Here is a 14,146-nt window from a genome sequence, read left to right on the forward strand (position 1 = left end):
GAACATATTTAAATTGCTTATTGCTCTTATAGTCTTATCTTATTCTTTTTGTCATTATTTAGAGAATACTTTATTAGTTTCTGTAATCAAACCCACGTAGATGTGACCTTACATATTTAGTACGATGTGTTACCCCTGTACACATGGAAAAAAAAATTAAAAATAAAAATAAAAAAATTAACATTTCTAGACCAGTATGGCTGTGCATTTCTGTACAATGCCAACTCAACACAGTAAATTGTGATGACTTTTTCCAAAGTTGGCAGCACCGTTAAAGTTTCCCAAAATTCAATTTATATATATATATACATACATATATGTATATATATGTATATATGTATATATATTTATATTTATACAAAATGACTAATAATAGCAGTATGTTATGTATCAATAGCAGCAACAGCTTTTCCAGGTTCTGCAGTCATCTGAACAAAATTATAGACATTCAGCACGTTCCATTAAAAAACAAAACAAAACAAAAACAAAAAAACAAAAAAAAGAATAATATCCAGAAAACAGCAAAGTTCTGTTGCTGTTGTGGTACCTGGCACCATTTTTTTTATTAGCATCTTAATCATCATCTGGAAAGAGAACATTCTAGAGTAATATCATTAAATATAGCTCTGATAAAGCACGGTCCCTGCTATGTATCATAAAGCAGGTATAAGATATTTTACATTCACAGAGGTATGATATAGTACCGTCCTACACCAATAATACTAGAATTGGTTTTGGTTTGAAATTTACTTTGTCTGCAAATAAGATTGCTACCCCTGTTTTTTTCTGGGCTCCTGTCACATGGAGAATTGTTTTCTATCTTTTCACTTGCAGTCTATGGGCTTCTTTTTGCACTAGGTGTGTTTCTTGTATACAATATATTGTTGGATTTTGCTTCCTATTCCATTTTGCCAGTCTATTCTTCTTGATTGGTGAGTTGAGGCCATTGACATTGCTGGTTATAACTGATATGTACTGACTTATTATTGACATGTTATTGGCCTTTTGTTGACTCTTTACTTTTTCACCCTCTTTTAATTTCTTGCCTTGCCTATTTGATTTGCTCTGTTGGGCCTCGTGGTGTTGTTGCCTTCATTGTCTTTTTCTAGGATATTGTTTAGAATTGCTTGTAGTGCTGGTTTGGTATTCGTGTAGTTTCTCAGGTGTTCTTTGTCTTGGAAGTGTCTTATTTCCCCATCCATTTTGCAAGAGAGTTTTGCTGGATACATCAGTCTAGGTTGGGGGTTGTTCTGTTTTAGTACTTGAAATATCTCATTCCAGGCTCTTCTTGCCCCAAGGGTTTGTGTTGAAAAGTCTGCTGTGATTCTGATGGGCTTTCCTTTGTATGTGATTTGTTTCTTTTCTCTTACTGCTTGTAGTATTTTATTCTTTTGTTGGGTTTCTGGGATCTTGATTATTATATGTCTAGGTGTAGATTTTTTTTTTATTGTAGCTAGTTGGGGTCCTATATGCCTCAGTTATCTGAATGTCAAATTCTTCCCCTCTGTTTGGGAAATTTTCTGTCATTAATTCTGTGAACAGCTTTTTAAAGTCTTTTGTATTTTCTCCTGCTACTTCATGTATTCCTATCAGTCTTATGTTATTCTTCTTTGCATCATCTAGGAGTTGTTGGATCAATTTCTCTGGTCGATACTTCTTTTTAAATCATCAGTGCTAACGGAAGTGATGCTGTCTGCACCTTCACTTCCTTAGCTCCATTGTCCTTAAGATCAGTGATACACCCTGGCTCATAGCTGTGGTCTCTGTGGTTTATAGGACTTGCCCCCACCATGTGCGTTTTGTATCAGTTTTTCTCTAAGATAAAGCACTTGGATATTGCCTCATTAATTTCACAGTAGACAACTTGGTTATTTCTCTCTAATCCCCAATTTTTTGTCCTGTTTCAAGCTGCTCTTGCCAGCAAGCCAATATACATGTTTTCATTGGTACCCTTGACACTTAGCTTATCAAAACATATTGAGAACATGAGTCTGTAGCCAAAAAATTCAATAATGTATGTCAAAACTTAGATAAAATAACATGCCCAGTGTTCTGCTTCTCCCCGACTGTGGTTCTTCCAAAGAGTATGGAAAATCTTAGGGTGTTCCCCAAGAAACAGCTTGATGGGAGGAGGAAGATTCTTCAGTTAGTAGAGAAATAATTTGTCTAAAATCGTAGTATCAGGGCTAAAATAGGAAGCAGAATAAAGACTTTCCTGATTTGCAGTCCTCCGATTGTTAGTAGGTAACTGTAACATCATATCTATAAGAAAAAAATATTTTAGTACATATAAAATTTAAGTAGTGAACATACAAATAAAACTCATAAAAATTTCTAATATTCTCAGCTTAATTAATTTGAAAATTACAGATTTTAATAACTATACATTAAATGTCACTTTTGAGAAATCGTATATGCTCCATGTGATTTAAGCTCTAATATTTATTTTTTATTTTTATTTTTATTTTTTTGGTACCAGGGATTGAACTCTGGACCTTGTGCTTGCCAGGCAGGTGTGGTGCCACTGAGCTATATCCTGACCCAGAACACACTTAATTTATATCACTAAGCCATAGAAATACCTATCATCCAACAATTTTAATGCAATTATGAGAATGCTTCTTTTCTGCGTGGTTGGATTATCATTGATACAGGGGGAAACTAACATTTTCTTAATTCTCCTTTACATAGCCAAGAATTTTGGGGAAAGAGTGATAACTGATATAAACATAATTATTTTTATCCTGTTAGAGCATTACCTGTGTATTTTTGATAAATACTAATATGCAAAGCAAATGCTATTTTTTTAGTGTTTAATGTCTAATGTTTTGTAATCATACATTAATACTTGGCTACTATTGAGCTAGTTATACCAGACATGTTTAAATCTGAGTGTGACTAATTTCTCAGGCTACTATGGGTATTTGAAAGTATCATGGTATAGTTAGCATTATGCTGTTGCTTTCATAGTAAGAGGGAGGGTCCTCACATGTTTCCTTTCTGCATATATATTTATAAACAGAACATTAAATATTAACTACACCATACCTTTACTCTGCAGAATTTGAGATCAAATCTTCATGTTTGCATAATATATATGAACCATCTCTTTATTTAGGCTTTGGATTAATAATATCTAAATAGGAGGCCCTACTTTGAGAGGTTGATGGTAAGACTAATTAGATAAAGTTTGAAATGATATTAAACTAACCCTAACCTGTACTCAGATGAAGGTTTACCTTAGGCCCCAAAGTTGTAAGTGTACACGTTTAGGTTTTCCTTGTCTTGACACATCTTCAGCCTTGTTTGGAAGGTCTACCTTACCTTGGTAGCCAGCAGAGGTCTCTGCAGTGGGCAGGGTTGTGCTACCTCTTTTTCCAGCCTGACTGTGTACTTAAGGGAACGTTTTGTATTGGGTATTCTGAATTTATTGCTTGCTAAAGATCTGCTACCTTAACAGTTGTCACCTACCTAGGAACTGTGTAATAAGCATTAGTTTATAGACAAGGAAACTGAGGTCATGAGGTATTCAACAACTTTGCCACCAACACAGACACTGTGTGATAGAGCAAGGACTCAGCTCTGGTACATAGAGTCCTTGTAGTCACTATTCAATAGTCTGGATCACAGTCCAGGGAGAGGCCTAATTTTATTTCCCAGGTTGCAGGTCTGGGATAACCAATAATCTCAGTTCCTTCACTGATATCCTAGTTCCAGTTTTAGAGGGGGCCCAACAGGTGTGCCTTTTGGCTTGGCTTTGTTCTCCAAGATGCAGCCTAGCCCAGGACCTCAATGTTAAGCATTCAGTGAATGTGAGTATTCACCTTGCCTGACAATGGGCACATGGAGGGGGCCTTCAGTGCACAGGATAGCAACCAGGGTGGATATAGGCTTCCTGTCACTTCCCTGCTGCCACTTCTCAGGGTCTCATTGTCTTCTGTTTAAATCCTTCAAGGGCTTCCCCTTGAACTTGAAGTGGTGGTGAACCTATGGAATATGTGTTGTTATTCTTTTGAGACAAAAGATGTTAATGTGTGAGTTGTTTTTTTCTAAGCTAAAACCTCAGTATTCAGGTTACATTGTAGTGCTGGCACTTTGTGATAAATAAGTGGGTTTGGGTTGCATTTTGGGTACTCATTTCTAAAAGGTCCACCACCCCTGTGGTAGATGAACATACAGTTTCTTTGTCCTGGCCTCACTTTCTTACAACATTTCTTTTCAGAGGAGCTGAGTGGAGAAGGAAAAAAAGTTGGGTTCTGCTACTGTTTTGTTTTGTTTTGTTTTTTTTATGAAATCCATTTTAAGAAACCTGATTTTACTTGTTTATATCTAAATCTGTTAACAACAAGCTCTGGTTTAATGAAATTCTGCTGCATTCAAAAATTTTAATGTATTTCAATTCATTGAAAAAATTATTCACAGTGGATAGTAATGAAGTAAATGTTTTCAGAACTTAACAAAATCTATTTTTGTGAAGATTTGTGGCTTTGGGTTGGATTTTTAAAGGAATGATTATTACATTTTATGTTTACCACATGAACATTGTGTGGCATCATTTCATATTTTTCTCTATTTGGTAGAGTAGGCTAGATCACCTAAATTGTATGTCTGAAATAGATCAAAAAAGAAGTTTGTTATTTATTTGGACTCTTTGTTCTTTAGGTTACATCTATAAGACCTCTTATTGTTTTCTTCTTTAATGAAAAAAAATTATTTCTCCATACTAGTCACCATTGATCTCAACTTTGGCCTTTTTAATTCAATTTAGGACACACTTGATTTGGAATAGTTCTTATAATACAATATATAATAGCACAAATGTAATATACATTTTTGGAGTTTGAAACTACTGATCAAAAATTGATAAAGCAATTTTTTTATCATCTGAAGACATTTTCTTTGTTTCTTCAGATTGCCCTTGAAGCAATTCTCTTCTGCCTAACACAGTCTGTGTGTGGATATGCATGTCATTCTGTGACAGTAATTACACGTGGGTACCCACGTGCACCCATCCACAGGGAAAGGGGGAGGACTCCCACCCTAACCCAATCAGCTCAATCAGATGCTTGAAAATCATTATGTAATGCCTTTTGAGATTGGCAAGCATCCAGACTGTTTGCCTAGCTTTGTTTTCACATTTTTAAAAACACTATACAGTTTAGTCTCAAAAAAGGATGGTCTAAAATGCCAGGAAAGTGTACATGGAACATGAATTAAAATACAAACCAACTGTACTTCTGGTGCACGTTTTCCCCCCATAGGCAGCATATAACCCTAGATAGGCATTGCAGCCCTATTCATCCACCCACTCTACATGTTTATTAAACGTGTGCTAGAAGTAGTGGGGGATATAAACTGAGTAAGTCACAGTGCTTTCAGAGGGGAGAGGGAATAGGTGGTTACAATAGGATTTAAGGCATGGATTGTAAAGTGCAGTGCACTCACCTGCTACCCCCTCATCCTTTGCTGCCCCTCAGCAAGCCGGGACATAGGGATAGGCTGGTCATCCCTTCTTAAGACACTGTGCTTCTCTGGCTTCCCCTCACCATCCAGGGCTACCACCCACCCATAGGTACACTGTCTTGATCACAAAATAGACTGAGTCTTGGGCAGATGCCATCCCACATCAGGGTGAGCAGAGCCCATTATCAACCCTTGACAACTGGAGAGTAGAATTCAGCCTAGATTTCCATCTGCAGTCTCACCACCTCTACTCCAGGCTAGGAGTCCCTATGCAATGAACCAATATACTGTGAAAAATCATGGTATTCTTCTCTACATACCTGATGGGACTAGAGCCTCCAGGAAACAGTTCTTTACCCAGACAAAAGCCAGGCAGGAGGAAGGCCATGTGTAGGTTGAGGGAGGTGTTGGGGACCTGGACCACCTGTCAGTGATAAGGAAGTTCTTAGCATCTCTTCCTGAAGTCTCTTGAAAGAAGTTGGTTCTCTCTTATGATTTGCCAATCATAATAAAGTTAAAATAAATAACTCCCCCCACTTCTTTCTTTGAGACAGGATCTGACTCTGTAGTTCAGGCTAGCCTTGAACTCACTATGTAGCCAAGGCTGACTTCAAACTCAGGGCAATCCTCCTGCCTCAACCTCCCAAGTGCTGGAACTGTAGGCTTGCGCCACCATGTCACCTGAAAAATGACTTTAAAATGTGATAGAATTAAATAATAATATAATAGGATAAATGTACCTAAAATTGGCTCTACCTAAATTTTACCAGCAATATGGTGATCTTACTTTATGCTCCTTTGAGCTTGACTTTTCTCTCTATAAAGTGGGCTAATAGGATTTACCTCATATTTTTGAAGTGAGGATTAAGTATGATTTTTTTTATGGTACCAGGGATCAAACTTGGACCCTTGCGCTTGCCAGGCAGGCGGTGGAACAACTGAGCCAAATCCCCAGCCCATAATATGATTTTTAAATGTGTATTCTAGCACAGTTTTAATATTGAATAAATATAAATGGTTTCATTAATTGTTATTACTTATCTCAGGGTACTTTCTAACTTTTTTCCGTTGTTTGACACCATTTCCTGAGGCCTTCTACTATTCCTATACTACTATTACCTTTCTTTCAGTTCCCAACATCTGTGCCTAATTTTTTGTTTATAGATTCACTGTATGTTCTCCTAAGATTTTTAAGGAAAGATCTGTTATAACAGGTATGAGAGCTGAGATAGGTTTAGGTCATCTTAAATGCCAACTGAAATCACATAGCAAGCCAGGGTCAGGTTCAGATTTTACTGTATTTTAAAGAATATTTGTTCCAGGTGCCTGTTCCAGCTGCCTGTTCCAGCTACATTTTTTATAAGTGCCCCCCTAAAGGAAAATGTTTTGTCTCAGTTTATACTAGTTGTCTTTCTGTTTGACTGCAGGCCTTTCAAAACAAAAGGACTTTTCTGTTCTTTTACAATATATGTTGTTTTTAAAGGTACTCAAATGAGGAAAAACATACATTAGAGAGGATTTGGGGTTCTGACAGACAGAAACAGGACTCTTGGTTACTAATTCACTCTTTATAGGCAAAACTAGATGCCATTAAAAACATTCTTTCTAAATAGCATTTAAATTTTTATGATCATTTCCTTTCAAATGGTATGAGTAGCATTCTCGACAAGTTAGTATGCTAGAGTACTACTGAAAACTTTAAAAACACAGTTAGGATTTCTTTTATAGGCATTTGGAGAATCTCTGTGTAACAATATAAAATCACATGTTTGCTTCTTGCAGCTGTTTTTTAATTTTAAACGTCTTTGACCTGCTAGCTGCAAATAGTTACTATTGATGTTCAAAAACAATATACTAAGTCACAGAAATGGTAAAAAGTATTTAACTTCAAAAAGTGTCTATTCTTTAGTCAGTAAGAATTTATAATAATAAAAATAAATAAAATTAATTAGAATTAAGAATAATAAAATTTGCTGGGTGTGGTGGTGCACGCCTGTAATCCCAGCACTCGGGTGGCTGAGGCAGGAGGATCACTGTGAGTTTGAAACTAGCCTGGGCTACATTGTGAGTTCCAGGTCAGTCTCAACTACATAGTGAGACCCTGTCTCAAAAAACAAACAAATAATAATAATAAAATTTGATGAGGCGACTATAGTGAATACTTTTCATACATGATGTCATTTATTCTTTCCAACAACTGTGGATACAGTGATTACAATGATCATCCCCAATACGCTGATGAAGAAGTTAAGGCTTAGCACGTTTAAGAGCTTGCCTTAGCTCCCAAGGTAAGGGCTGCTGCCAGATGGGAGCCGGGGCCCCTTTGAGAGTCCATGTATCCTTCCTTACAACGCACCTTGCAGCCTCCCAGTGCACTCAGCCATTGAAGGAACACCAGAGCTGGTGGGCACAGGCATTGCAGTTGTTTTCAGGTGTAATAATTATTTTGAAGCAGAACCTTTGGGTACTGTTCTATCTAGAATCCATACAGAGTACAGATGGTCAAAGGAGATTTAGCTCATCAACTTTAATATAAAAAAATATATATGAATTAAAAAGATATCAACCTGATGAGATTTCATGAAAATAAAATGCTGTGAGCAGAGTTAAGTGTTAAGTGTGAAGAGTTGAGAAGCTTATTACAGTGATAAGCTAGGACACAGCTTTGAAAGTGCTATTTAATGCTGGATGTTTCAAATTCTTTGTCTTGAAAAATGGAAGATTATTATAATCATTCCCTTCTATTTCTCAAATGAACTATTAATCTGGGAAGTCTTGTTTGTGAATTGATTGTGGGGGGTCTTGCCCAACATTTGTTATATTAAATACTTATCACAAATTATTCTTTTGGAAACATTAATCATAAATTTACTGGGGAGGGGGAATGATCCAAATGCTCTCGGATGCTTGGCCAAATCCCACCTGCTGAAACAGAGCCTGTCATTATTAAAATACAATACTCTTATTTAACTCATACACAAGCTAAATGATAACGTGAAGCAAAGCTAACCAAATCAGGACACCTGATATGAAGAATTCATGAAGCAAAATGTCATTGTAGAAAAGGAATCCAATGTAAACTTTTTATCTTTTTAATACAAATAAAATAAGCTTTATTGGACTGAGTGATACTTAGAAACACAAGGCTTGAGAAACAGATCCCTGGTGGAATCTGTGGCATTCTCTGAACAAACAAAGCAGTTTATTCTGCCCCTTTTGGGTGCACACCCTAGGGCTGGGGTGCCCCTCAGTAAGACTGAATTTCTGGGAGGGAGAAACATAAAATGCAAATTCTACTGTTCCCAGAAGAGGAAGGGAAGAAAAACCCATACCAACGTCTTCATGCTGTGGAGCTTCCCTACTGAAATGAGGCTGATAGATGAGGTTTTTCAGAACATAGCTGTAACCAGATGCAAGGGTACAGCTTGCTTACCGCATTGTGCTGCAGTTGTGTGTTTCAGGGACAGACACAAGGGGAAGTAGCCAGCGCATACCAGGCTGGAAGACTTTCTGCAGTAAGAGAGGATCGAAAGGAGGATTCCTCCTCCTCGTCCTCCTCCTCGTCCTCCTCGTCCTCCTCGTCCTCCTCGTCCTCCTCGTCCTCCTCGTCCTCCTTCCCCTCGTCCTCCTTCCCCTCCTTCCCCTCCCTCTCCCGCCCCCTCCTCCTCCTCTTCCTCCAGCCCTGGTGGACCCTCCTCCTCCTCTTCCTCCAGCCCTGGTGGAGGCTGAGTGGCAGCCCAGGTTAAGGCAGAGGCAGGGCCAGGGAGTGGTGGGCTCAGGCCATCCCTTGGCTTTTCGGCCACTGTGTGGGCCAAGAGGCTGCCCTTATCGCATCGGGCAGGCGGGCCAAGAATCCTACCTTCCCTGAGAGAGCAGATCCCGGTTCAGGTGGGAACTTCCTCAGTGCTGTACCTGGCTCTAGCAGAGCATGTGGGCGGCCGGCAGGAGGCATTTCTAGTTACGGAAGCTCAGAAATGAAAGCAGCGGCTGCCACCGCCTCTAAGGGCTGCAGGGAGATCAGCACCCAGCAAATAAGAAGCAAGACCTGGCCCCAGAGGAGGAGGAGCGGCTGAGCATCTCTCTCCCGCTGCTCACAGTCCTTTAAATGAGGACTCCCTGTCAGAGACGGAGTTGGATCTGCAGAGCTGCCGTCTCAGCTCTTGACCCGGCGCTTACATCACTAACCTGTGACAGGCACATCTCCACACCCGGTACCTGCTCCTCCAGCAGCTCCCAGTCCTAGGAGCCTCTTTGTATGCCGCAGACATGGCCAGCCAACAGGATTCAGGCTTCTTTGAGATCAGTATCAAATATTTACTGAAATCCTGGAGTAATAGTGAGTAATAAATAACCTTTTTGTTTGTTTGTTTGTTTGCTGGATTGTTGCATAAGGTTTGAGAAATCAGATCTCGACTGGACACATATGTTTGTGAGCCGAGGAAGTTTTTTTGCTTCCATCTGCTGTGAAAAATCAAAATGTCAGAGATGAGCTAGCTTTGCTTAAGAGCAAAGGCTACAATGGAATTACTGTAGATTTTGTTTGCTTAAATGTTCAAGTGAGACAGCCCTTCAGAGTCTGGGGAGTGCCAGATCGAGCATTCCAGGCTGCATTTCCTGCCTTGATGTTTATTTCATTTGTCCAGGCTTTATCTAAATATTTTGTGAAGTGTGGTTTAATCAAAGGGGTGTGGCAAGGTTTCAGAGTACTTCATAATTGTTCTATTAGAGTATTATCTGAAAAGAGAAAAGTACTTAATAGTCCAGAACCTAAAACTCATCTTTTTTATGCACAGAGACATGAGCAGTTTACTTGATAAATTTCTCCCTTGTCCATGTGGGTGAGGTTAAGAATGGCATTTAATATTTGCATTCTGAAAAATCCTGATGTCTGCTCTAGTCCAAATAACATGCTTTTCTAAAATGTAAACAACGGGGGTTCTGACCCTAATCATTCATTAGATCATCAGAATATTATGGCTTCTTAAGTTCCTTTTCTGATCTGCACAAAGGTTTTAGCAAAACAGTTCACTGTCTCAAAAAGACAATCTGTAAATCATCCTGGATTCAGGATCAAATTAAAATGAGGCCTCCAGGTGATCAGCGATGTCTTATGTTTTTCTGAACACTTTAAAAACAAAGTCTTCTCTATTTCAACAGCAGCCTTTGTACCTGCTTTGGGGGAAAAGACCAGCAGGTTACCTACAGATACTTAATTATTTTAAATTTAATTTTTTCCCAAGAAAAATTTGATATTTTATTATGTACGTAGTGATGAACCTACCTATGTTCAAAAAGGTGGGAATTACCTCCTAAACAAATGACCTAGGGCCAAGATTGTTCTTATGTAAACAAAACCTGAGCAGAAAAACCTGGGCTGTAATTGCTTTAAGAAAAGAGCCAAAGTACCTTGAATGGGAAGGTATTCAAGAATATGCATCTCTAAATGATATCCATAGAAACCATTTTTTCCAGGTCATTTTGCACCACTTTATGCACCATGGATCTTGTCTGAAGCTGTTTTTACACAAAGTGGGAAGCCCTTTCCCAAACAGCATTCCTTTATTTGTGATAGCCATAAGTCATTTAACTTGGATGCATTGTTTGTATACTTCACACTCAAGGATGACTCTTCCTTTGTCTGCCTACTCTTTGGTTAATGAAAAGAATTTGACATAGAGGATATCTTACAGAACAGTTTTCTTACTGAAAAGAATTCACTTGTGAGTTTGACACCAGTATGCATGATTTTCAATCACTATTTGATTATTCCAGATTATTTTCTTACATCAATTTTTGTCATTGACTCATGAGATAGAAAAGTATGTTGTGATGATATTGAGCTAGTGGGATTTCTTTTAAAATCTCTCACCTTGTCTGTTTTCAGATGTCTAGACAAAGTATATATTATTTCCATCCTTCCTAAATTCTTCTCCCTCTCCCTACATATGCACAACAGGAAATGGTTCCAAATAATTGTTTATTTCCACTTGGAGTGTATCTATGAAACAATTATGAATTTTATAACAAAGATTGAACACCCGGCTGGGGATTTAGCTCAGTGGTTCCACCGCCTGCCTCTCAAGCACAAGGACCTGAGTTCGATCCTGGTACAAAAAAAAAAAAAAAAAAAAAAGATTAAACACCTATTAGAGGCAAGTAAGACACAATTCCTGCCCTCTGTTTTAGCTTTTTATTTCAAAAAAGTGATGTGGGTCTATCTCTAAGGTTCCTTTGGGGGTCAGAATGTTATTTAGCCTTTGCTTTTCTTTCTTTCTTTTTTTGTTTTTTGTTTTGTTTTGTTTTTTTGTTTGTTTGTTTGTTTGTGGTACCGGGGATCGAACTTGGCCCTTGCTCTTGCCTGTCAGTGGCGGAGGAACCACTGAGCCAAATCCTTGGCCCCTGCCTTTTAAAAGAATAGGAAATATGCCTTATTCTTACGGTCTTTAAGCTTGTTACAACATTTACCTACTTACAACCTAGCATAGTTCTCATAGCTAAGTTTTACATGTGTTCAGTAAAAAAGAGAAAAAGAGATCTGTGTGGAAGACAAAGTAGAAAACAGAAGCCTCGGGGTTCAACCTACTTTGTGTATCCTTGGCTCAAAGGATCCACTAGAAGCACACAGCTCATTGCTCCTGCACATGCATACCTAGCATCACGGGTTGGAGAGGTGAGAATTCCAGCCCACATATTTGAAAGGGGAACCAGCTCCCTAATTATATGGTGGTGCTTATTGACAGAAGTACAACAATTAAAAAGCAATAAAACAAACTAATTATGACTGACTACTTTGCTAGATGGTAAGAGAAAGGATGATTTCATATGCATTTCCAGGTGAAGGTTTCCATTTTTTAAAATAATGCATATTTTGAGTTAAATGTACTTCTAAACACCTTTGTCTCCTCTAGAGAATTATTAAGCCAATTAAATAATCAGTCACTACCTGGAGCATTGTATTAGCATTTTATTCAGTGTTCTTTTTGACACTCTTCTCTTTTTGGCACAACCATCCTGTCCACCTGCCCTTCCATTTGAATGCAGATGGGAATTAAAATGTCCTTGATGTCTGGAGATATTACAGTATCCTTGGCAGACCTCACCTGGGAGCCTTTTCTTCTCCCTGAGACACGTGTCATGTTGCTCCTTCCCCACCCTTACCCAGACCTCTGCCATGAGTGATGTTCACAGCTGCTGCTCCTCGGTGCCCATGGCCATGCCTACCTTTGCCCTTCTCCTTTTGACCTGGAATACTCAGTGGTCTTCTGATGGTCAAGGGCTGCTCCCAGCTCCCTTTCACTGCTGAGAGTCAGTGGGTACTAATCCTTACCCTCTTGTGCTTCTCATCCATCCTCTCATCTTGATTTTCTGTTTAAATCCTGCTTAATTGCTCCTCTCCTCTGAATGTTGCTAATTTGTTCCAAATCCGTACGTGTTGGCCCCCTAATATGGCAAGCCCTTACCTGGAATGCACAAGTTCAAGGGCCAAATGGACTTGGTTGTAGTCTTTAGCTCCTGCACTTGCATGGCCTTGGGTAATTAATTAACCATTGTATCTCAGATTTCTTGTCTATAAAATGGAAGCAGAAATAATATGTACCTCATAGGAGTAAATAATATATTAAGATATAAAGCATTTAGCATAAGATATAGCACATTGTAATTGCTCAATAAATATAAAAATAATACAAATGTATTCTACTGCTCCCTTCTAAGTCTTAAAATAAGACTTATTTATCTCTTCTTAGCCTTGGCATCCTCTGTGGATTATTTTATGAGTAGTTAACACTTGCTACACTCCTGGAGGAAGGAACTATGTGTATACGTGCCAAAATTAATTGCTTACTTTGGTCCATTTTATTTTTCACAGATTTACTTTCTTAACTTTGCCCCCTTTTACCACCTCAATTACTAAATTCATACCTTCTAGTAGGATGGGATTTGGCCTGGGAATTTTCTAGGTGGAAGATACGGCCTGTCAGATTTGCTACAGAAAAAAATTCGGAGAGGTTAGTTCCAAGCTGCTTCACAGGGAAGGAGGCCCTACTTTATGTGACTCTGAAGAGCTGGTGTGTGAGCTCCCACATCACTCTGAAAACTCTAAATGGCTTCCTTGTGCTTCTTCCATCTATGGTGACCAGTGAGAATGAATGGTCCCAATGAAGGAAGGTACAGTCAGAATCCATTCAACACCTTGCTCTTCAGGGAAGCATTCAGTCTTCTTGAAACATTTGGCAAATCTTGCTATACCTATGAGGAAAAGTTTTGCATATCCATTAACTCTTTCAGAATTTAGAATTATTCATCAATGAATTGCCCTAAGAAAACTGAAAGAACTCTTAGCTATAGGAAGAGATTAGTGTGCTTTGTAAATATAGAGATTGGGGGGGGTACTTTGCTTTTTATTGGCTGCTGCTGCTGCCAGTTCATAGCCTCTCCCACTCATCCTCCTTCCTGTGTACCTCTGAAGCCCTACCCCACATCCCTCCCTCTCTGTCTGAAAAGCTCCATCCGCTTAGTACATTCCTAAGTATTCACAAGTCTTCTCATCATTACTGTAAATGCTTACCCAGGCAATTCTGCCTCCTGCCCTGTGATCTTTAGAGTAAATCCATGTACCCATTCATAATATGACAGTAAAAAGGTATATTCTTTCAGTTTGAGGAAGGAATTTTTTTTTTTTTTT

The 14,146-nt window shown here is 38.6% G+C and overlaps 1 protein-coding gene across 5 annotated transcripts in view; it reads left to right on the plus strand.

Moving 5' to 3' along the window:
- The window catches only part of Fry (FRY microtubule binding protein), a 353,736-nt gene that overhangs the window by 86,937 nt on the left and 252,653 nt on the right, over positions 1–14,146 (plus strand). For 2 of the 5 annotated variants that reach the window (XM_010623893.2, XM_010623894.2), the window contains exon 1: positions 9,719–9,799. The exons of the other annotated variants lie outside the window; for them this stretch is intronic. In XM_010623893.2, the coding sequence (XP_010622195.1) occupies positions 9,730–9,799 (70 nt within the window). In that variant the 5' untranslated portion in view covers positions 9,719–9,729. Of the gene's footprint in view, positions 1–9,718; positions 9,800–14,146 lie in introns of those variants that run through there. 5 annotated transcript variants of the gene reach the window in all.

Source organism: Fukomys damarensis, unplaced genomic scaffold, assembly GCF_012274545.1.
Source record: "Fukomys damarensis isolate Sample0158 unplaced genomic scaffold, DMR_v1.0_HiC HiC_scaffold_38, whole genome shotgun sequence".
NCBI classification, from domain to species: domain Eukaryota; kingdom Metazoa; phylum Chordata; class Mammalia; order Rodentia; family Bathyergidae; genus Fukomys; species Fukomys damarensis.